Here is a 25,221-nt window from a genome sequence, read left to right as displayed (position 1 = left end):
TCTAGAGGAGATGGACAAATTCCTACAACTCTACAATCACCCAAAGCTAGATAAAGAAGAAATAGAACACCTAAACAGACCAATTACAATTAGCGAAATTGAAATGGTAATCAAAAACCTCCCCAAAAACAAAAGCCCAGGACCTGATGGATTTACAAATGAATTCTACCAAACATTCAGAGACGAATTAGTGCCTATCCTTCACAAACTCTTCCAAAAAATTGAGAAGGAAGGGACAATACCAAACACGTTCTATGAAGCCAACATTACACTAATACCAAAACCGAACAAGGACAACACAAAAAAGGAAAACTACAGGCCAATCTCCCTAATGAACACTGATGCAAAAATCCTCAATAAAATTTTAGCTATCAGAATCCAACAATGTATCCATAAGATAATTCACCACGACCAAGTTGGATTCATTCCAGGGGCACAAGGATGGTTTAACATCCGAAAATCAATCAACGTTATCCAACACATCAACAAAAAGAAATATAAAAACCATATGATAATATCAATAGATGCTGAGAAAGCTTTCGACAAAGTGCAACACCCATTCATGATAAAAGCCCTTGAAGTTCTTGGGATACAAGGAACATACCTCAACATCATAAAGGCCATCTATGACAAGCCAACAGCCAGTATCATTCTCAATGGTGAAAAGCTGAAAGCAATTCCATTAAGATCTGGAACAAGACAAGGATGTCCACTCTCACCATTGCTTTTCAATATAATACTGGAAGTCCTAGCCAGGGCAATAAGACAAGAGAAAGACATCCAAGGAATCCAAATAGGAAAAGAAGAAGTCAAACTATCACTATTTGCAGACGATATGATATTATACATAGAGAACCCCAAAAACTCCACAGAAAAGCTAATTCAACTCATCAATCAGTTCAGTAAAGTGGCAGGATACAAAATCAACACGCAAAAGTCAGTAGCCTTCCTATACACAAACAATAAATCTGAAGAAGAAGAAATCAAAAAGACCATCCCTTTTGTTATTGAAACAAAAAAAATCAAATATTTGGGAATAAATTTAACAAAAGAGGTAAAGGACCTATACAAAGAAAACTATAAAACACTGTTAAAAGAAATAGAAGAAGACACAAAGAAATGGAGAGACATCCCCTGCTCATGGATTGGAAGAATAAACATTATTAAAATGGCCATCCTTCCAAAAGCAATATACAGATTCAATGCTATTCCAATCAAAATTTCAATGTCATTCTTCAAAGAAATAGAACAATTATTGATGAAATTCATATGGAATCACAAAAAACCCCGAATAGCCAAAGCTCTCCTGAAAAAAAAAGAAGGGAATGGAGGCATCAGACTCCCAGACTTCAAACTATACTACAAAGCCATAATCATCAAAACTGCATGGTATTGGAACAAGAACAGACATACAGACCAATGGAATCGAATAGAAAATCCAGAAATAAACCCACAGATTTATGGTCAACTAATCTTTGACAAAGGAGCAAAGACTATGCATTGGAGCAAAGAAAGTTTTGTTCAATAAATGGTGCTGGGAAAACTGGGTCGCTACATGCAAAAGAATGAAGCTTGACCACCACCTCACACCATACACAAAAATCAACTCAAAATGGATTAAAGAACTAGACATAAGACCTGAAACCATAAAATATATAGAAGGAAATATAGGCGAAACACTACGTGATTTGCGCATCAAAGACATCTTTACAGACACATCACCCAAAGCAGTGATAGTGAAGGCAAAGATAAACAGCTGGGACTATATCAAATTAAAGAGCTTTTGCACAGCAAAAGAGACAATAACAAAAACAAAGAGAAACCCCACCAACTGGGAGAACATTTTTGCACCCAACACTAATGATAAAGGACTGATCACAAAAATCTGCAAAGAGCTGATGAGACTCAACAACAACAAAGAAAATAATCCAGTCAAAAAATGGGCAGAAGAGCTTAAAAGAAACTTCTCTGAAGAGGAAATGCAAATGGCCAACAGGCATATGAAAAAATGTTCAACATCACTTGTCATCAGGGAAATGCAAATCAAAACTACCATGAGATACCATCTTACACCAGTGAGAATGGCACATATTAAAAAAACTAGCAACAACAAATGTTGGCGAGGGTGTGGAGAAAAAGGAACTCTTCTGCACTGTTGGTGGGAGTGCAAACTGGTCCAACCACTGTGGAAAGCTGTGTGGAGATTTCTGGACCTACTAAACATAGAGCTTCCATATGACCCAGCAATTCCACTCCTAGGTATTTACCCAAAGGACACAGAAACATCAATTCCAAAGAACACCTGCACCCCTATGTTTATAGCAGCACTGTTTACAATAGCTAAGCTTTGGAAACAACCCAAATGCCCAAAAATAGATGACTGGATCAAGAAGATGTGGTACATATATACCATGGAATATTACTCAGCATTCAAAAAAGATAAACACATGCAATTTGCTGCAACATGGATGGCGCTGGAAGGGATCATGCTCAGCGAAATAAGCCAAAAAGAAAAAGAAAAATACCGGATGGTCTCACTCATAGCAGGAATCTAGAAAACTTAAATAAGGGACCAGGAAAATGAATAACTATAAGAAAGTGAAAATCAAAATCAACAAAAAACTATGAACCAGAGACACTTTTAGGGGGGTGGGGGCGGGAGGGGAGGGATTGGGGTCAGAATGGGGGGCTGCAATTGTATGGGGAATATAACAATAAAATTTATAAAAAAAAAAAAATGAACAATGATGTAAAAAAAAATTAATATAAAAAAAGAACTTTGAGGTTTGTTTAAAGAATTTAATTGAGTATTTTAAAGGAAAATGGCAAAAAGTAGTCAGTTGGTACTAAAAATGGAGCTTCCATATGATCCATCAATTTCACTCCTAGGTATCTACCCAAAGGACACAGAAACATTAATTCAAAAGGACACCTGCACCCCTATGTTTATTACAGCACCGTTTACAATAGGCAAGCTGTGGAAACAACCCAAATGCCCAAAAAATAGATGACTGGATCAAGAAGATGTGGTATATATACACAACGGAATATTATTCAGCAATCAAAAAGGATAAACTAATGCTATTTGCAGCACATTGATGGAGCTGGAAGGGATTACGCTCAGTGAAATAAGCCAGAAAGAAAAAGAAAAATATCGGATGGTTTCACTTATAGGAGGAATATAGAGGGTCCAAATAAGGGATCAGGAAAAAAAATAACTATAATAAAGTAAAAATCAAAATCAACAGACAACCATAGACCAGAGACATTCTGTAGGGGAAGGGAAGGGAGAAAGATCAGAACAGGGGTGGGTAGAGCACAAGGGACTATGGTGATGGTGCACAGGTGAATTGGTGGTAGGAATTTTACGGGGAATTCATTCACTGTACAAAAATGAAGGATGATGGGTGATGTAATATTTATATACACACACATATATAAAGTCATTCAGTTGGAAAACCTTATGTGTGAAACCTGGCTTAATTCCCACTCCACAGGTGGGCAGGATACCTTGACTGACAGCCTTAAGAATATAGTATGGGGCATCCCCGGTGGTGCAGTGGATGAGCACTGGTTTGCGAAGCTGCCCGCAGCCTCTGCAGCGCCAGTTCGAACCCCGGCCACTGGGTGAGGGTCCCACATAGTGCGCAGACCTCTCCTGCCACCCGCTGCTCCCCTCAGCAGTGTATTTCATCAGTCTGCCTGTTCTGCCCCCTGCTCTGGTGAATTCTCTCACCCTCCCATGCTTCTGACTACACCCAGTGTTTATATAAATAAATAAATAAGTCTTTTAAAAAAAATATATATATAGTATGGATTAGATGTCCTCCCCAAAAGAAATTGAAGAAAGAATAGATTCTAGTTAGGGCCCGTACTTATGCCTTTGCTTTGTTTACAAAACTGTACCCTGCCTACTCTGCTCCCTTCAAGATATGTCTTGGTTGAATTATAGATTTTAGCCAACTAGGTGATTAGGTCAAACAAGAAGGATAGGAATTGGTGTATAAATATTTGAACCAGAAAAAGGGAAGTGATAAAAAGTGATAAAAAGCAGTATCCAACGTGTGTAGTGCCAAAGTACTCCCTAACATATTTGTTAGCTCTTTAGAGACCCAGATAGGATCAAGAGCACTGTGGGCTCCATGATGGTGGCTATCTTCAAGAAGACACCACAGTTGACAATAACTCAACATGTAATTGTATTGAGAGAAGCCAAATCATAGTAAAGGTGAGTGTGGAAATACATTAGTGATAGGTATACAGAAAATTAAGCAAAACCCCACAAACGCCAGGGAAAACAGTTGTACAAAGAAGGAAACACAATCATCATGTATGATAGGGCTTAGCTTTCACAAATACTGAAACAATCCCTTTGTTTTAATTGACAATTATGGCACAATTATATTGAGAGCGCCGAATCCTAACCACTAGACCACCAGGGAGCTTTTATGGCACAATTATATTGAGAGAGGAAGAGAAGGACAAGTAGACATAAGTAAGGGACAGTATTAGAATATACTGAGCAATCTGCTTTCTCATGGAAATTTTATTTACTTAAATGGAAGCATATAGTGGGTACTTTTACTGGGCTCCTTTTACTTAACATCAAGACTGATCCATGCTGTGATTCCAATTACATTACTTTGTTGCTGAGTAGTGTTCCACCCAGTGGCTATACCACAATTTGTTTATCCATTCACTTTGCTGATAGACACTCTGGCTGTTACAAATAAAACTATGACAATTTATGACACTCAGGCTATTACAAATAAAACTATGGAAATTTATGGACTCATCTTCATGTGATACACAATACTTTCATTTTTCTTACTTGTCGTATCAAGAAGTAAAAAAAAAAAAGCCTGAAACTGGGGGGAAAAGGGTTTTTTTTTTCTTTTGTAAATACCAGAACAATCAAAATGTTAGCCAGGTTATAAAAACAAAAATTCTCAGACAGTTAAGTGGATTGGGAAGATGTGGTATATACACACAATGGAATATTACTCAGCTATAAAAAAGATAAACTCTTGCCCTTTGTGACAATATGTATGGAACCGCAGAGGATAATGCTAGGTGAAATTAAATCAGAAGGAGAAATACAAATACCTGATAGTGTCTGATATGGAAGATAGAGAAACAAAACATAGGGTCCGAAAAAGCCAAACCTTGAAATGTGACTATAGAATTGAGGCTTCCAGAGTGGGAAGCTGAGAGGGGAGAGACAACTGGGAAGGAAGCACAATGAACTTCCTGGGGTGGAGGACTATGGGTGTTTTGGTGGTGGACGTAGTGCAGTAATGTACAACTGAAGAGGAGCTTCTATACCTCTAAATCATATAAAATATTGTAAACTGCTGTAACTGCAATAAAAAATAAATGAAAAACAAAAACAAAAAAGAATTCAAATAGTTGTCTCTGGAAGAATGAATCACAAGAAGGCTAGGAGATGTCTATGTCATCAGATCTTGTGTTATTAACTTGTGTTATTGACTTTTTAAACTATATTCATTATATTACTTTGAGAAAAAAATTTAACTTGGAAAACATTTTTTAAAAAGTAACTTTTTAAAAGATCTATTTATTTATTTTTGTGTAGAAGAACTGAGGTGTTGGCCAGAGGAACAGGGGATGAGAGGATTCACCAGAGACAGTGGGGAGCAGAACAGGAGGATTTACTGAAATACACTGCCCAGGGGAGCAGTGGGTAAGGCAGGAAAGGTTGCTGCACAATACGTAGGTTAGCTCTCCGGCTGGGGATCAAACTCGAGCCTTCATGGTAATGGCGCTGAGACTTAACCTCTAGGCCACCAAGGAGGGCCCTACTGAAAAAGTAATTTCTGACAGTGACCTACTGTCTAAATGACACTGCTGATTCCAGCCTTTCATTCTAGTTTGAGCAACTGCATTACACAATTCACAAAATCCCCCAAAGATGAAAATACACAGTTGCTCAGTAGATCAGTTTTTTCTGGTTTAAGATTTGAGAAAAATTTCCCCAAGACCCTCATGCATCCACAGGATGTGAATAGTGTCCTTAATAACATTCCTGTAAAATGCACAAGTGAAGACCAAGAAGCTACACGATTTTTTCTTAGGCTCCTCAGTAAAAGGTGACACTGAAGCACAACTCGGTCAGGGCCAACCTGTGGAAGCTGAAAGCACATAATTCAGTCTAGAGTGGTTGCAACATTGTATGTCCTTGAGGTATTTTTCCATGAGCAATTTTTAATAATAAAGCCTTTGATGACTCCAGGCAACACAAAAGTCAACAGCTGATTTTGGTTACATTTTCTACAACAGACAAAACAAGAAGAGGGGATATCTTCCATAGGAAAATCTAAGAACTCTAGGTTGTCTGAACACAGGACACTCTCCATCCAGAGTTGTGCCAAAGGTATTGGCTGCTCTGACTATGTGCTAATTCCCCTGCACTTCTAGCTGGTCTGATGCACAGCAGGATCATGCTCTGGTAGCCAGAAAACCATCTTAGCTAAAGACAGCCTGCTGGAAGGTTGGATGGAAGAGTTAGAGCTGAATGGTTATGGGTGAGGCAGTAATATCCTCTGCTGGGATAGAGTAGGATGTGGATTTGCTTAGAATTTGGCTTTTCTGGGTGTCTTGGCTTCTTATCACCTAATCATTCCCCAAACACACTGTTGCTTTTGCCATATCAACAATGATCTTCCAATGAGTTCTCGTCATTTTATGAACTTTTTTTTTTTTTCATGAGAGCATTTTAAACCTTTAGGTGCCTTTAGGAAGGTGGATTATGCAATCTTACAAAGAATGTCTCTGTCACATAAAGAAAACACAGAAGAATATATTGACTTTTATGATTTATTTCAGTTTTCTGGGGTAATACAGTGGTGCAGACAGCTGCATCAGATAACAATATTTACAGAAATTAACACTTGTGAAAACCAATTAGAAAATACAGCACCTCGGCAAAATTCTCAGGCCACCCAGCCCAATTCTCGGAGGCCAACATTTGCAAATGATATTTTAGATGTGTGTGTTCTTTAAGCGCATTCATGCAAAGCACATTATTGCACGTCATGACAGAGAGAACATAGCAAATCCAAAACTTAATGAGGAGGTTGCTGTTAATTTGACTTTTGATAGTAGAATCATATTTTTGCTCAAAAAACTTAATGAGAACATTAATAAACTGCATACGTTTGGCTCTTTTCTGGCTGACAGGGTTTAAGTGACACCAACATGCCACACTCTGGAGAAGCAAGATCCTTGTTCTTGGTGCCATCTCTTGATGGTTCAGCAAGTTAGCTACTTCTTTCATGTACTCGGCAGCAAATTTCCCAGCAGTCGGCCCTCCTGTAAAACAAGCATTTGCAATTCCAGAAGTATTGGGTATATGGAGTAACTAGTCACATTTGAGAGCTCACTGGTCATCTTGTTGGTGTATCCTATCAGTGACACGGGGGATACTTTGATTTTTCCTGTCTTCCCCGCCCATGTCCTCATGTCATGGCCTGCTGTGAAGATGAGGAAGTGTGTTGGTAAGCAGGGAATAAATTGGAAGGTGCCTGCCTGCCTAAGGCTCCTCCCTTGTACTTTTAATGAGGACCGAGGAGTATTTCAAGGAAAATAAAAAGTTGGTTATGTTCATGGAGAAAACCTCCTTCATGACTTCATTTCTGATTCTGTCTTCAGTACTTGAAGAAATACCAGAGTATTAGCGCAAAAGAAAACCAAAGTTTGAGGTGCAAAGCCAGGGTATCATAGAGCAGAGGAGAGAGGTTTTTTATGAGTTGGTGTCCATTGCGATCCCATACCCTCACACCTTTCTCACCTTGTGTGACCCACGTGACCTTACAAGTTTTTCCTTGCTTTGGTTACTGACATGTACACTCTGCTTTAGTCATATACCTGAACTCAGATCTTCCTAGTTCGAATCTCAAACTCCAGCATGTTACCAGTCAAAAAAGCACTGAATGAAGGGTGTTTGCACGATAAGGCACAGTTGCCATCCTTGGGCAGATTCTAACCCTCGGAGTTTTGGTCCGGTTTAGATTTCTCTTTCTTGCACTACCACAGTCCCATGCTTCCAAGAACATTCTATTTACTGTTAAAGCTTTAGTTGAAGTCTGGGCATAAGATCTCTGTGCACCATCAGCACAGCTAGTATTCACAGTAGTGAATATAGCCACGCAAGGAACTGAGCCTGCTCATATTGGGCACCATCACCCTCCCTTTACCTATCACTTCTCCTGAGTTTCCTGTCTTCTCTCTAGTTCTGTACCCGTGGCACCTAGTACACTTTGATCCTTGGAAACAGGAAATGTCTTCTCACTTGGGTACCACTCAGTCTATCCAATTCCATCTAAGTAACTCATTTTCTTATTAGAAAAAAATCTATAAACCTCATCACTACCAGTCATAGCTTCTAACTAGCAGATGGGTTGCTCAGCACTAACTATAAAATTTTATTACATAATCTGAAATTTATTAGGAAAAAAATGAAGCAAGTTTGGATTTCAGAATCATTAGACACTGCGTGTTTAAATGTTTTACCACTTCATTCTTTGCATTAATATACATTAATAGTTATTTTTCCCTGATGCACTTATTGGCATTCCTGATAGGTGTCTTAAAAACATGAAGTTCTCAATGATTTTTCTAAGCTAGTTTCTGTGCAATGCATTTTCACAAGATTAAAAAAATTAAATGTCTAGTCATTTTATTCTGTATTGGAATTATCACTAGGTTGGAATTATCACTAGGTTGGAATTACATCAACTCAGTATAGATTCTTTTACATTTTTTCTGATAATGAGAACTCGATAGGCAATTTTGGGATATGTACTTTTAAAAAAAAGTAGGACAATATTTAGTAATTTACTGGATGAATACTCTTAAAAAAGGAGAAAGTAATATCTTTGGTGGTACAAAGACAAAGAATGAATACCTGTTTTAGCACAAGTGGTTAAATCAATACCTGTGTAAGCCAATAGTCCAATTTTATAGGCAGCTTGAGCTCGCTTCTCAATGGGTAGTTTTTTATTCTTCACCACATGACCAAGCACCACAATTTTTTCTTTGTGAAAAATACACTCAACTGGAGGGATGAAAATCTCTTCCTTCTCAAAGCAGAGGCCCTTAATATTGACATTCAAGAATTTCTGGAGACTCCGACACAGCCCTCGAAAACACTGAGAAATCCAAGTCCAAAATCGTGTATAAAAAACATGGGACTTAGCCATTGAGTAAAAAGGTCAAGGTGCTTTGGTTACACTGCTGGAAGTAACAGAATAGTCAAGAACTCTGGAATGCATCACTTAGCAACACTATAGAATGGAATACACACATCCAGGGAAGCAATGTATGCTTAAATTCTTCAGGGTGGCAACGCAGGCCTTCTATGATATGAACTAAGTCAAGCTTCCTTTCACTTCCCTAGTGCACAGAATCTCAACTTAAACTACACTGATTCTGCTTCATGTACACAGCTCATTCCTGTCTATGCACTTTTGTTTAGCAGGTATACTAGGAATTTGCCAGAATACTTTGACTGTTCGAACTTGCTTTCGTAGTATTATGCCTATTCTGCTTGTCACGTCATCACTTTTTCTCTGCCTCAGATTTCCAATATTTATCCTATTTTGCTGAAACAAACAAAAAGAAGCAATCAAGAGAATTTCCATAGCTCTCACCATTGCATCCAATCCAAACAACTATCTGTACCTGTGCCCAACACACTCAGCTTCCTATAGGCTGTGAATGAGGTCCTCTCTACTTATGCAGTAGATGTCACCCAACTTCTCTCCCTCCACTTGAGATTACAATTCTCCTTTTGCCTTAGTCACTTTTCCATCTCAACTAGATCCTTTGATCATCAACAAGCCTGCGATTTTTCTTATTAAGAAAATACTTTCTTGGGCCTCGCCTGGTGGTGCAGGCAGTTGAGCGCCGCGCTGTGAAGCTGTCTGCAGCCTCTGCAGCGCTGGTTCAATCCTGGCCGGCCGGCGAGGGTCCCACATGGCGTGACAGACCTCTCCTGTCTCACCTGCTGCTCCCCTCAGCAGTGTATTTCGTCAGTCTGCCTGTTCTGTTCCCCGCTCTGTCTCTGGTGAATTCTCTCACCCTCCCGCACATGTGGCCTGTACCCCGGTTCTTGTATAAATAAATAAATAAATCTTAAAAAAAAAAGAAAATACTTTCTTGATTTCAGGTAGCCCCATTCACTGAGTTACTGTACATTTATTTCTCTGTGACAAAAACTTCAAAGAGTTGCTTTACTTGCCATTTAACATACTTTCCCATTCTCTGTTAAATGTACTTCAAATAGAATTTCGACCCTCTATCTCTACTAAAAATGTCTATTAGAGTCACTGATTACTGTTATTCTTCTAAACCCAATTCTCAGTCCTCAATTTGACACCCCATTCTCCTTGAAACACTTTTGCTGGTTTCCTGTCTTCTTTATGGCCTCTAAATAGCGGTGTATCTAAAGGCTCAGTCCTTAAATCTTCTTTTCTGCTCTCCTACCTAAATAAAATAGTTTTAAAAACCAATCTCAGGGTTTTAAAAACTATCCATTGGCTAAACACCCTCAATTTCAAATTTTTAATTGAATTTCTCACTTGAATTGCAGACACATTCAGTCATGTACTGATCTAGAGAGAAATGCTGGGTGTTTTTTTTGCTGAATTTGGGTTTATACTTTATAATTATGTAAGGAGGGCAGTTCAGTTAAACAGTAGAGCAACAAATTTATAGGCAAAATTGTTTTTTACTGCTGACTCAAGTAAGGCAATCACTGGCATTTAGTGAGTCATTTGCTAAATATTTACTCTCAGAGTTGAATGTAAGGGCTCTGGGTGATGATGGGGGTAGGGGGTTGGACTGAAAACATAACAGAAATAAAAGAAGGCTTTTTTCTACTCCCACGGGGCTCACAGTCTCTGCTCACAGATACCTTAACTCTGAAACACAACTCTTTTTTTCCTCCATTAGCTTTACTGCATTCTGTCAAATATTATTATCACTCACAGATGAAGGAATTTCAAGATTAAGAATAAATTCAAGTAGCGAATGAGATGTAGTGTGTAGCATAAATACCAACACCAGAAAGGCATGTGGAAAAAATATAGCAGAGTCTGTACATGGTTTAGTAGTTCAAAAATAATTTTTATTTTGACTTACATGTTTGAAAGAGTGATGAATACAAATGCCACCAAACTGAAAGCACCTGCGCTTCAACAAAAAATAAAATGCAGATGTGAATACAAAAGATAGGAAATTATTCATGCAATATTCAAAAAATAAAAAAAACCACAAACCAAACAAAAACTAACATTTGTGATTGGACTTTCTATAAAAGAAATCATTTCAACCATGTCACATAGCCTACCGACTATACATACTAACTATAGACTGTACAATGTACCTTTAAAATGAGGGATATGTGCATATATATAATATTTATAAATATACAAATATATATATATATACTTTATAACTTCACAGTTGAATGAACTATTTGCCAGGAAATCTGGCAAACCATTTTACTTGAAAATGAAATAAAGGTAATACGGGTTGTTTTTAAAGGTCTTGCTCAAATGAAAATATTTTAATGACATCTAAATGATATTTTATACAAACACATTCAGAGCACAATTGATATTCCACAATTTATATTACACTCACACATATTATTTTGTATCTTGGCATATCTCACCATGTATAGTCTCAAGAGGAAGAAAAATTACCTAGTAAGAGCTACTGAAGGGTCTTGTATGTTCTCGAATGGACTTGTTACCCTGAAACAGAAGCAATAACTGCAGCTGCTGATTAACTACTTGGCCAACCAATGCAACCTCTAGCAATGAATGATTTCTCTGGGGAGTAACTATTCCTCAGGGCATTCTTCTTCCTAATCCTGTGGTGATTTTTACAGAAGGAAGGGTGATATTTAACACCCCCATGTTTTCACTGTTAGCACTTCTTCAACGACCAGATTCTTCCACTTTCAAAGAGTGTTATCAATAATTTCTGAAGTCACGCCTTTTGGTTCTGATTTGTCTTAGCATCAAAATTCCTGCATTTGTACAGCATCATAAAAAACAACTCTTGCTTTAAAAAAAGTTTAAATTTTTGAATTCCTTTTTTCCCCCAATGAGGACAGGTTTAATCTTAACAAGGCAGTTGTTGGTCGTCTACCTATTTTTCTTACCATAATGGGAACATGCTTTTGAAATTTTCATGATGGAGAAAAAAAAAGTTCCACAAGAAATACTGGAGGCTTGGAGTAAAAAACTTAAACTTACAATGCGCCATTTAACAGGAGTCCTGCAGGCAAACGTTTATTTGATAAAATTCTTTGTGCTTTGTATTTAAGTTAAATTGGGTAGCTAAGGGGGGCCACTCAACCCTGAGAGCACAACAGAGAAAATTCGCAAGGCATTTGATAATTATCAAAAAAACCATCACAAGACTATTTCAAGCTTACACTACAACTTACAAAAAAATACAAAGATGGCTATTTTAAAATTCTGTACCTATTAGGCAAGATGGACTTTTTGGAAACTAAGTATTGTCAGATGCCATCAAAAGGATCATCTATGGAATTAGATGCAGCCCTAGCCTCTTAGCCAAAGGAAAAGTGGAGTGATACTGTGAAACTGAACTTGAATTCTTTCTACAGCATGTTAAATTTCCAGACAGCTTCAGCAAAACTCTTCAAGTTTTAAACACATCCTGGCTAGATCACAGCACCATCTTGATTCAAAGGGCCATTCATTAAGACAGCTGTTAGGCAGAGTGAACTTGTAATTAAAAAGCTGTAGCAACTTCAGCTCCATGACGACCTCCAGCTTTAACACAGTCTCGAGGAAATTTGTCCAACTGCTCATAGGCCAAGCGTCCGTCTTCTCCTGGATATAGAACATGAAACATGAATACTGACAGGAACTTGACTTGCTCATTCATCACTCAGAATAATAAATTCATGCCAGAATAGGTTACTATTGTTTGCCAGTGTTAACTTCAGGTAAGGACAAGTCATCTTCTGTGATTCTTAATTATCTTGTTTTCTGGGTGATGCTTAGAATAACCAAGAACTTTTGAGAAAATGCTGGAAAGATTGCCAGTGTATGAAACTGAGGTAGAAATCCTTGGGCCATTTGATGTTCATCATTTCCCATAACAAATTTATTTCTGATATCATATATATTATGTATATTAAGTGCATTAAGAATATCAGTTTGGCTGGTCCTTGACTTTGGCACACTGAAATGTCAGTTTTTCTTTTTTACGTTATATATTGGTACATATGAATGATATTGCAAAACAATCAAATTTAGGTTTTCAGACTTAGCTAAAAAATCCACTTCAGGGCCTCCGTGGTGGCACAAGCGTTAAGACGCAACCTATGGGCCTCCCCGGTGGCGCAGCGGTTGAGCACTGGGTTGCGAAGATGCCCGCAGCCTTTGCAGCGCCGGTTTGATCCCCGGCCACCGGGCGAGGGTCCCACATTATTGCACAGACCTCTCCTGCCGCGCCCCGTGCTCCCCTCAGCAGTGTACTTCGTCAGTCTGCCTGTTCTGCTCTCCGCTCTGGCTCTGATGAATTCTCTCACCCTCCCGCGCTTCTGACTGTACCCAGTGCTTGTGTATATATATATAAATAAATAAATAATTCTTAAAAAAAAAAAAAAAAAGATGCAACCTATGAAGCTGTCTGCAGCCACTGCAGCACAAGTTCCATTCCCAGCCAGCCAGCCAGGGAGCAACCTGCAGGGCGCAGCAGACCTCTCCTGACTCGCCCCCCACCCCCACTCCCTTCAGCAGTGTGCTTTGGTCAATCTGCCTGTTCTGTTCCCCACTCTCTCTCTCTGGTGAATCTTCTCACCCCCCACACCTCTGGCTTGTACGCCAGCTCTTGTATGCATAAATAAATAAATCTTAAAAAAAAAAATTCCTGGGGCCTCCCCCGTGGCACAGCAGGTTGAGCGCTGTGCTGTGAAGCTGTCCGCAGCCTCTACAGCGCAGGTTTGATTCTTGACCGACCAGGGAGCTACCCACATGGCGTGGCAGACCTCTACTGCCTTGCCCACTGCTCTCCTCAGCAGTGTCTTTGGTCCATCTGCCTGTTCTGCTCCCCACTCTCTCTGGTGAATTCTCTCACCCTCCCTCGCCTCTGATCCATACCCCTGTTCTTGTATAAATAAATGAACCTTAAAAAAAAAATTCCAATTCAATAATTAAACACGTGGTGATAAATCCAACCCACTCACAGTTAGCTCACTGTCAACAGCCAACATGTATTTGCAAATTATTTGAGTGTCTTGTTCCATTTTTCCAACTTTTAATTATGGTAACATTGGTTTACAGCATCGTATATGATTTGGGGGATGAAGGTCTACACCTCCTCAGATATGTGCTTTTCCTATTTTCTAAACAAGATTAGCCTAGGGGTTAAGTCTCAGGGCTATGAAAACTAGGGCCTGAGTTTGATCCCTGGCCAGGGACCTAACCCACATAGTGTGCAGCAGACCTCTCCTGCCTCACCTGCTGGTATTTCAGTAAATCTGCCTGTTCTGTTCCCCACTTTGTCTCTGGTAAATCCCCTCATTCCCCGCACCTCTGGCCTGCACCCCTGTTCTTCTACACAAAAAAATTAAAAAAAAATAGAGAAACGAATTCAGGCACTACTGATGCTAAGAAGCAGGCTTTTATACATTAACACAAATGAGATAACATGGAAATGCTTCACTATATTCGATCAGAAGTTCATTGTGAAGAAAAATGAAAATGAAAAAAAGGTTTAGGAAAAACTAGATATGTCGATATCAATGGGTTTTAGAAAAGAAGTGTACGCATGGATTTTATAATATATTTTAGTCTCTGCAAACACAAGCTAATAAAAACAAAAGTCTGGGTGTTTCTTTTCTTGGGGAAGAGGAGTGGTTCATTTAATTTTTTCAGAAATATAGCAGATACAAAAGCACTTTTGCCTATATTTGAAAAATCTTTGTAGTAAACTCTTCTATTAGCAAAAGTTGTTAGTTTTTAGAGATGCATGTTGATTGTTTCCCTATGCCTTGACTTTCTGAGAGAAATCCTATGTTTTTCCTATTTAGTAACTTTCAGCTTTTTATTACTTTGGAGTACAACCTTTATTTGAAACAAAATACTTATGCCCAACCCTGATATATAAGACATGAAAACACCACCTTTCCTGGGAATGCTTTGGCTAACAAACACTATTTTAAAAACCACAAGTATTAGCCCAGTTCCTAATTGGCTCATGGATAGATTCCAATTTAGAGGTAATTTCCTCAGGATCCCCACAGTCTAGGATGCTAGAGGGTCAAGATTCCATCTCCATGTGGATGGGTAAGGCATAACATGTCAGCATACCTCAACATGCCTTTCTGTAAAATGAAACTAACTGTGCTTCCTCCCCCATGAAGTTCATGGAGCATTAAGTGAGCTACCCCTTGCAAATACCTCTAAACAGAGCCTGGCACAGAACAAGGTCTCTATGGTTGCTGTACAGAGACACAACCAGAGTAAAGTTCTCAGGGTCTCTTGCTTTTACTAACATGGAATTTTCACTGGGCTTTGAAAACCAGCAGACTTTGGCTCCCCTGCTGGTCCTTTACATCCCAGCTAAGCAGGAAGGGTGTTGGAGGAGAGAGAGCTCAAGCTTTGGGGGTGGTGTCAGTGTGGCTACCATCAGGATTGGGGTCCAGCTGGGATGCAATGAGGTGGCTGTAGCCATGGTGAGGACTGTTCTGTCCTATATAATAGCTACAGTTTCACATGGCTATTTAAATACAAATGATTACTACTCAAAATTAAGCAGTGTTAGCCACGCTTTGTAAGCTTATGACTTACCTTCATTGTCATTTCTGAATAAAATGAACATTGTCATTCTGAATAAAAGAAGCTCAAACTAGTAACACCCTGGGCACATTTTTAGGGAATTAAATAAGCTCTACACCTAAAACAACCACAAGGAATAACTGTTTTATCCTTTAAGCAAACAAATGCTGGTTACAATTTCTGTGCATGGAATGATATAGTCAATAGCAGAATGAAGTCTTACTAAACTGATAACTGTAAGAAAACGCTTAACAATGAATGTGATTTTCACGGTGATTTTAAATGCTATGAGCGTCTCTCTTACATTATTTAACTACGAAAGTCAAACTAAATTGGCTTTCTTCCAACTAGTATTATTGACTGGATTACATGAGAGGACTTTCAGGAGCATAGATTTTATACTCTAAGACCGTCTTGCAACAGTAAAACTGTAACTACTCTTCATATTTTTTTTATGCAGAATTTAAAAAGCCTCTCTATAGTCTCCCAACTCCACCCTAAAATAAAAATATGAAAATTGCTGGGCATGAATCTTTATAAAGTGAAGTGAAGGAGAAGATAATTTGGATATTACAGGATAAAATAAATGCTGTGGTCCAGTTAGCCTGAGAGTCAAGGTGAGGTGATAGTAGCTGGATGATTTTCTGGGGAATGTGTGTGGGAAGCTCAGCCAATCCTTGTCCTTCAGGTAGGGCCGCCTCCTACCTGGCAATCCCACCTTGACTCCTAACTCTTGCCTCTGCTTTATGGTTTACATCTATGTTCTTGATTCCAAATAGTGCTCAGACTGATGAACACATTTAGAAAGCCTCCAGAGAGTAACCCTCACCCTCAACACCCAGATAATTAGAACAAGGAGTTGGGGTGATGTGGAAACTGACCAGTTCCTCATACTTTGTGTGGTATGCCCATAAGTGTGAGCAGACAGCCTATAGGAGGAAATTGCTAAGACAGTGCACATGAATCTCTTCCTTACCATTCCCTTCCAGAGCATCATAGGTAAGCAATCATGCAGAAAACAGCAACTCACCAAGAGACAACAGAGTTTCTGAGGCCACATTTCTGATTTCTTCAGTATCGGACTGACACAACGTCACCAGCATCTTAATGCTTTCAGTAGCCTAAGGAGAGAAAATATTCAAATTGCATCTTGACATTTATTTCTGGAGGAACATGAGACTTAGAATCTCATAGCTGGTAGGGGTTTTAGAAGCCATCTTACCCAGGGGCCCCCAAATCTAGCTGAGTGTCAGGAGCACGTAGGCACCTCTTTTATTATTATTTGCAAATATAGGAAATTTATTAGTGGTGCTCTTGGGATCTACACTAGAGGGGAAATAAAGAAAGCAGAATTGGGTAGAATATGCAGCTGGGCTGTGGTGCAACCTCACCAGGGACTCAGTTGACCCCCTGGGGAGCTCTAAGCCAGACATGCTTAGAGCTGTGACTCCAGATGGGGCTGGGTATCGATCATTTATAATGACTACTTTCTATCCCAGCTGACTTGGAAAGGGTAAGTGACCTTGTGACAGGCAGCCTTCCTCCAATGTTTGGGACCTGAGGCTTTCACACTTAAAGGACCATCTTGTCAGCAGCATCAAGGCCCTGGATGCTCTTACCAAAGCACAGATTCCTTCCTCTGAGGTATATAGCTAAAATAGGAATATCTGGGTGGCATGGCAGTTTTGCATTTGAATCTTCGAGAAACCTAATATTTTGCAAAATGACTGGATCATTTTACTTTCCCAGCAGCAGTATATGTGTTCCCATTTTTCTATAGCCTCAACAATTGTCCTGTCTTATCAGTCATTTTAGGAATTGAAAAATGATTTTTTACTTAAAATTGTGTTGCCCTAGTCACCGATGATGTTATCTTTTCATGTCTCCTTATTAACCATTCGTGAATCTTTATCAGTGATATCTTAAATCATGTATTTTGTCCATTTTTTGATTGTGCTGTTTATCTTATTATTGAGGCATAGGAAATTTTTATCAGATGTGTATTTTTTTCAGATCTTTGTATAGTGTCGGTACCCCCCCCATATTATGTATATTGAAGTAAAGTAGGGTTACATCTTCGTATCTGCTCCGTGGATTAGAGAGTCAAAACTCTACAAATGTATACTTTCATACCTTGGCCACCTCCAGTGCCCCAACATAGATCTATACAAATTCTACAGCACCAATGTTCCTAGGAATGTTATGTGTAGTAGTCAAAAAATGGAAACAATCTAAATCTCCACTTCTTGGTAAATGGACAAAACAGGTGAGATCCATATACTAGAATACTACATAGCTGAGAACAAGCTAGTGAGGCACAGTACCTCATAGAACCTTGAAAACATCCTGTGGAGGGCAACAAGTCAGGCACAAGAATCTGTGTGGTATAAACACTATTTTAAGTAAAATTTACAGAAAAGACAAGTTTATCAAGAAAGAAATGAAATTAGTTGTTTTCTGAGGCTGGGCTAAGAATAGAGAGCAATTTTAAATAGGTATGAAGGATATTTTTAGGGGGTGAACACATTCTAAAACTGATTTGAGGCCATGAGTTCATCCCTTAGTGAAGTTATTAAAATCACTGAAAAAAAAATCAATCAATAAATGAAAGCACAGATTCCTTCACACCACTCCAGATTCTAGAATTTCCTGGGAATGGACCCAGTGTTGGTACTAGGGGAAGCTCTAATGACCTGCTGAATTCTCGTTTCACAGAGAAGTAGAGGGACTGGCCTACTTTTCCAGAGCAAATCTGCTTCTCCTAGTTCCTTTCTGTGTATCCCACTGCTTCCCAATTAGCTCTCATTTAATGGCTCCTAATATTTAGCTTACATACTAAGATGGAGGAGGAGACATTTATTAAGCATTCTTAACCATGTAGTCCAGGCATGCAAGAACCAGCGACAAACCAGACATGGTCCTGGCCCTCAAGAGTTTAGAGTCCTGTGAAAAGACTCTTAACTAAGTAATTATTATCATGAACAAGAAGCTGAGTGAGGGTACTTGGACAGAGCATCACTGGGAAACGCAGTCCGGATTTGATCAGAGAAATCTGCATGGAGGAAGCGATATCTTATGGGAGTTAGCCAAGTTGATGCACATAGCTGGGGGTATGGGGAAGGGAAAAATTCTAGGCAAGGGGAATAGCCTGTAGGATGGCCATAACAAGGAAGGCCTAACAAGCCATGAGAAAGGTTACATAATTCATTCTAAGCCCATGGAAAGCCACACAAGGATTTTAAGCAGAATTTGTATTTACTATGAACGCTAACTGCTGTGGAGACAATGACTGAAGGGAGTTCAGATTCTAAAGAAGCAGAGAAGCTGGTAGGAAGTCATCTCACTGATATGCTAGGACAGCACTCAAATAAACAGCCATCACTGTGGGCTTTTTTGGCCAAGTAACAAGAAGACAAAATTTCCCAGAACTCTTTTCCTTGGGCCTCCCTGGTGGTGCAGGGGGTTAAGCACTGTACTATGAAGCAATTCGCAGCCTCTGCAGCACGAGTTCGATCCCCGGCCAGCCAGGGAGCTACCCATATGGCACAGCAGACCTCTCCTGGCTCGCCCGCTGCTCCCCTCAGCAGTGTATTTCATCAGTCTGACTGTTCTGCTCCCACTCTGTCTCTGGTGAATCCTCTCACCACCCATATCTCTGGCCCCAGCTCTTACATGCACCTGTCCTTCACAGGTGACTAAATTTTTCTTTGGAGGTGTTAATCCCTTCCTGTCCCATAAGGCTATGGGCTCCTGCCCTTCCTCCCATCGGTCCATGCAAGATTTTAGCAAAATCTGAAGTGTGCCCAAGCCTGAATAATCTTACTTTTTGAGTTAAGGTAGGTGTCAAACATTAAATTTTGACTATGGAAGAGTCGACTCTTGAATGCTGGCAATTTCCAGCCCTTTATTTCTTTCATTGACATTTGGCTGTCTCACTAACTCCTCCCTCTGCCACAATGAAGATGGCTGAGCTGCTTAATGAAAGCAGTGGCTGCGGAAGGATCATGGAGTTTGTTGGCACAGGGAAATTCAAAATTTTTTTTGGCTGCTTTTTTTTTTTTTTGCAAATAATAAAAATTGATATCTCTTTTGGGATAAGATGTACTTTTCTAATGCTGACCCAGAAGCTAAATGATTTCTATGGGCAACTGTAACTTATCGACATTAATAAAACAAAGTCACATGTAATTACTGTTCACAGATAAAAAGGGGGCCTCCCTGGTGGCACTGTGAAGCTGTCCATGGCTTCTGCAGCACAAGTACACGAGTTTGACCCCCTGGCCGGCCAGGGAGCTGCCCACATGGCGCAGCAGACCTCTCCTGTCTCTCCTGCTGCTCCCCTCAGCAGTGTATTTCAGTCAATCTGCCTGTTCTGCTCCCCACTCTGTCTCTGGTGAATCCTCTCACCCCCACACCTCTGGCCTTCACCCCAGTTCTTGCATGCATAAATAAATTTTTTAAAAAAAAAAGGGCTCACAAACTTATACACAGCAAAGCTTTCCTTTCTCATCTGGGCCCAACAGAAGGGCCCCCACAAAGAAGGGTGGGGAGAAGAAGGGCCATTGTGCCATCAATGAGACAGTGAGCAGAGAACACACCACCAACATTCACAATTGAATCCATGGAGTATGCTTCACGAGGCATGTCGTGCAGTTATCCAGAACATGTAATAAGGATGAAGATTCTCTAAGCAAGGTGTACAAGCTGGTTACCTATATACCTGTCACCACTTGCAAAAATCTACAGTCAATGTGGATGAAAACTAACCACTAGTGTCAAATAAATGTTATGCCTTCCCCTCCAAAATAACCCCCAAACTAATATATGGTGAAAATGACATAAGAGGAGCTGTTAAAATAGTTACTTCCAAGTATATAGGGAAAGACAATGGCTCTATGCATTTGGCTTAGTCTCCCTCAAAGCTGCACTGTCTTGGGGTGAGGATGGGGGAGGTGGTGGTGTCTGAGGCTGAACTTACCTCCAGGCTTTTCAAGGCCAGGCAGGCTGCCTTCTGCAGCTGGAGGTTTGTCTTTGTTAATGCTTCACAGTAATATAGTAAGGCCTGAAAAAGAAGGCGGGACATCTTAACAAGATCTGGATTTGTTGGTTGTGGGTATGTGTCTATACATGTATACATATATGATACACGTATCATTTTTCCTCTGAGATAAACTACAACAGCATCAAACAAGACATTTTGCACTACCTTATAGCGAAAACCAAACCATTAAAATTCATGGTTATTAAGAGTTATCTCTCTGGTTAATATATTGATTCTATGAAAGCTACTTTGCATGAAACAGACCCCACCTCATCTCTAACTGCCATGTTGTGAATTCTGGGTGAGTGACTGTGTGCAGCCCCACTCAGCAACTCCCTGTTTTCACCTAATCTGTGACAAGGAGAGAAACAGGAGACTGTCTGCTGATTGTTACACAAGACCCCACTCTGCAGCCTTCTGTCTGCAGACTCTTGTATCTGCTCATAAAAAGACAGACGAATTAGAGAACACACCCCAAAGTTCCTGAACAAATGACCCCAGCTCAGACCACTTCCCTGCCTGGCCCTTTAAACTTTCTCTGTTGCTTGTTGCTGCAAATGGCAAGAGTTTCTTTTTGATGGCTGAGTAGTATTCCATTTCACAAGAAGTTGAAGAGGATTATGCTAAGCTAAGCGAAATAAGTCAGAGGGACAAAGACAAATACTGGATGATGTCACTTATCTGTGGACTCTAGAGAAACTAAACAAAGGTCACCTAGAATGGTATTCTGTACTTCATGAGCATACACTGAATCTGATGACACTGCAGTGTGATGAAATAACTTGAAACCATTTGAGGTGATTGCTCATGAGGTCCACACAAGGCAGTGAGGGTCACCCCCAATCACGGTTAACACATCCTGCTTTCTCTACAGTTTCTGTAGAAGAATTCCATTTTCTAAATTGGAGATGTAATTTACATAACATAATGTTCACCCTTTAAAGGGGATAATTCAATGGTGTTTAGTACACTCCCAAGCCATCATGGCTATCTAATTCTAGAACATTTTTATTACCCTCAAAAGAACTCCTGCACCACCAGCTGTCATTCCCATTGCTTCCTCCCTCCAGTATGTCTCTCTGAATTTGCCTATTCTGGACATTTCATATAGACAGAATCATATGATAATTAACCTTTCATGTCTTGTTCTATGCTTAACATAATGTTTCCAAATTTCACCCATGTTGTAGCATGTATCAGAACTTCATTCCTTTTTAATGGCTGAATAATATTCCATCATAGGGATAGACCACATTTTCCATACACATCAGATGATGGACACTTAGATTGTTTACACTTTTTGGTGATTATGACTTACAGTAATAATAAAGGTGCCACTTCACCTAGTCATAGTATTTAACCACAGGGGCCAGCCTTTGTTAAAATGACCACATAGATGAACCTGAAATTAGCACACAACTCTTTCCTATCTCCCTCTGTCCATTTACCCCATGGACTCTCTGAAGAGCTTTCAAGGTTTAACCATCAAATAAGACTTTCTCTAAAATTCTTTCTAAAAGCATATAGTCCAGGTTTCAAATTATTTTTCCCTTGGGCATGTTTGCATAACAATGGTAACAAATCATTCTTCCCTGGGACATGTTTGCATTACAATGGTGATTCATCAGGGCTGAAGCACTGGATGTAGACCTGGCCATCTGCCCCTGGTAAGGGAAGCTTCTGAGGGGGCTTCTAGGCCACAGACACTTTGAGTACCAGGACCAAACCCCCACTGGTTTGAGTGAGACCTGGGGACTGGTCCCTGACTTGGGAAGCACCGGCACTCCCGTGTGCTCTGCAGAGATATGTACAACCTCACAGAACACACTTCCCACTGGACTTAGAGCAGCTACCTAAGAAACGGTGGCTGCTGAGACCTTCAAACTGGAAACAGTTCTAGGGGTATGCTCCACAAGGAATGGAAACCATCATCTATTACATTTAAAAACCCTGTTACAAAACAGAACAGCAGACTCTCATTTAAGGAAAAACAATTATCCAGGCTAGCAGAGACACAGAAAAAAAAAACAAGGAATATACAGAAAGTTATTAAAGGGTTTCTTTGGAGGTTGGACTTACCGAACACCTATGGATAGCATATTTCTCCATTTTTCATTGTTTGAAAAAGTAGCTATTATTATTAAGTGGGATAAAACTATTTTTACAATAGATGGCAAAGATTAATATGAATTAGAGGAAATTTAAACAAGCTTCTAGCTCAGCAGCCACAACTGCATACCCTACCTTTTCCCTGAAATGTTGGTTTCTGGAGGCTGCTGTCAAGTAAAGTGTCACGGCCTCACTCACATCACTGTCCTCTCCAGTTAACAGCAGAGCCAGGGTCCTGAGAACTTCCTGCTGGGCAGGGAGGCTGCTGGGGGTGAGGTCACTCATGGCCTGTAACAGTTTTTCCTCTCTTAGTGATTGCAGAGTCTCTATCATGGAAACTAGAGAGAGGAGAAGACAGATTTCACTTTCTAACAGCAAAGTAACATGCTCACTGAAAATATAAATAACCTCGAAGGTGCCAGTACATATGAAATTATCTATGTAAGAATAGACCCTAGTGGCTATAAAAAACTTGAATATGATCAAGGTTGAATCTCCAACTACTGAGAAAAGGGACAGAGTATTCAAGAAACTATGTTAAAGCAAGTGGCAAATCACTTACAGCAAGTGTCCACCTTAGACTATTGCTAAAATAACTCAGGAATGAAGGAAGCAGCCAAATGCAAAAAATAGTGAATAAAACACAAGTACACACTTTTAACAATCCTCTTGATAGAGCAAACTCCATTGTCTCCCTGTCTTTGTGTTCTTCCTGTCTGGCAAAATCCTATCTGAGAGTCACTTCAACTCCTTTCTTTCTGATGGAAGAATCTAGTTGGTTGGTTGGGGTAGACAGACAATATGATTTTAAAAAATAGAAAATTTTGAGTCCCATTTAGACAAACTGGCCATGTTCCAGGACTGAGGAATACACTCTGATCCCTAACTAGATATTTAGCACAGGCATGTACTAGTCCCAAAGGCATTATGATGGAAGTGTGTCTGATCAGGATAGATGGAAAATATAAGCTAAAATTCATGTCCCGTCAACAGGACAGTGTCCTTTCCCTAATGGACACGTTTGTGAATGACTGAGACGTCTTGCCTTATTTCCTCTTTTCCTGCTGTGAATGTTCTGATAATTGCACTGCTTTATACACTGCACCCTACTGAAAAGTTTTGAGATAGTATGTATAACCGCTAAATAAATAGAAACAATTTAAATGTTCAATAGTAATCAAATACATTAGCAAACACCCAAGTGCAAGGATATTATAAAACTAATAAAAATGTTTCAAAGAATTAACAGCATAGGAGATAAAGTCCAATTAAAAAAAACCAACAACAGGCTGTATAATATTCTGTCATGAGTAATCATGGTCTTGGAATGTAAAGCTCTGCGCACTGAACTGAAAAAGATATGAACATCTGAAGTAGGAGAATGGATGATTTCAATTTCTTCCTTTATACTTCTCTCTGTGTTCTAATTTTCCTTAAATAATGAAAGGCTTTTCCTTTTATTAAAAAGAAGAAACACATATAAAGATTAGGGTTTTTTTTTTTCCATTGTCATCCTCCATTCCTACTGATCAATGAATAGCCTCCTCCAGACTGTACTGAGAGATTTAGAGACCTCAATCTCCACTGTTATAAATTGAACAATATAGAAATTGACTCAGAAAACTGATTTAGACTGGGAAAAATTTAGACTCAAGAAATGAAGACTATAACGAGACCTATGGTCCTCATACAATGTCTCCCAGACATACTCTCTCGGGTGCACGCTATTTGAGCTTTGACTATCGGTGAGGGCACTCCCGGATGGTGTGGTGCTGGCTGGAAGAAGAATTTCCTTCTCTCACTGTGATGTCAACTGCCATGCCAGTCATGTTTTCACAGGATTTAATGTTCTAGAGGAAGGAGAAGGACTAACCCTGGGCTGGGCCAGACATGCTGGCACTACCTGGTATTGAGCCAAATTGTCTGCTCCCAAAGCACACACCTTATTTGCACCCTCCTCACCTGCATTGTCAGGCCTTGGTGGAGTTAAAGAACACAAACTTGAAAGTCAGAACCCAACCTTTTACTGCTAGGCTCCATTCCTAAAGAGGTTTTCACTCAGGGCAGATGCTCATTTTATTTCTTTTTTTTTTTTTTTAAAGATTTATTTATTTATGCATACAAGAACTGGGGTACAGACCAGAAGTGCAGGGGGTGAGAGGATTCACTAGAGACAGAGCAGGGAACAGAACAAGCAGACTGACTGAAATACACTGCTGAGGG

General features: G+C 39.7%; 2 protein-coding genes across 4 annotated transcripts in view; both read right to left on the bottom strand.

Annotated features, from left to right (window-relative positions):
• Positions 1 to 6,904: 6,904 nt before the first annotated feature.
• Positions 6,905 to 9,221, bottom strand: ARMH2 (armadillo like helical domain containing 2; the record flags this gene model as incomplete). Its single annotated transcript, XM_084259526.1, has 2 exons — positions 6,905 to 7,332; positions 8,957 to 9,221. 2 exons carry the CDS (start codon positions 9,219 to 9,221, stop codon positions 6,905 to 6,907), a joined length of 693 nt encoding a protein of 230 aa, XP_084115652.1.
• A 3,571-nt stretch (positions 9,222 to 12,792) lies between these two features.
• RIPOR2 (RHO family interacting cell polarization regulator 2) overlaps positions 12,793 to 25,221 on the bottom strand; it is a gene marked incomplete at both ends in the record, with an annotated part of 214,105 nt that continues 201,676 nt past the window's right edge. For all 3 annotated transcript variants that reach the window (XM_084228464.1, XM_084228465.1, XM_084228466.1), the window contains 4 exons: positions 12,793 to 12,893; positions 16,879 to 16,969; positions 20,827 to 20,910; positions 23,134 to 23,336. In XM_084228464.1, the coding sequence (XP_084084590.1) occupies positions 12,793 to 12,893; positions 16,879 to 16,969; positions 20,827 to 20,910; positions 23,134 to 23,336 (479 nt within the window). The remainder of the gene's footprint in view (positions 12,894 to 16,878; positions 16,970 to 20,826; positions 20,911 to 23,133; positions 23,337 to 25,221) is intronic.

The sequence above is a fragment of the Talpa europaea genome (assembly GCF_964194135.1).
Source record: "Talpa europaea genome assembly, chromosome: 2".
Classification (NCBI taxonomy): Eukaryota; Metazoa; Chordata; class Mammalia; order Eulipotyphla; family Talpidae; genus Talpa; species Talpa europaea.
Note: the sequence above shows the minus strand (reverse complement) of the source record. Positions and strands in the feature narration are given on the sequence as shown.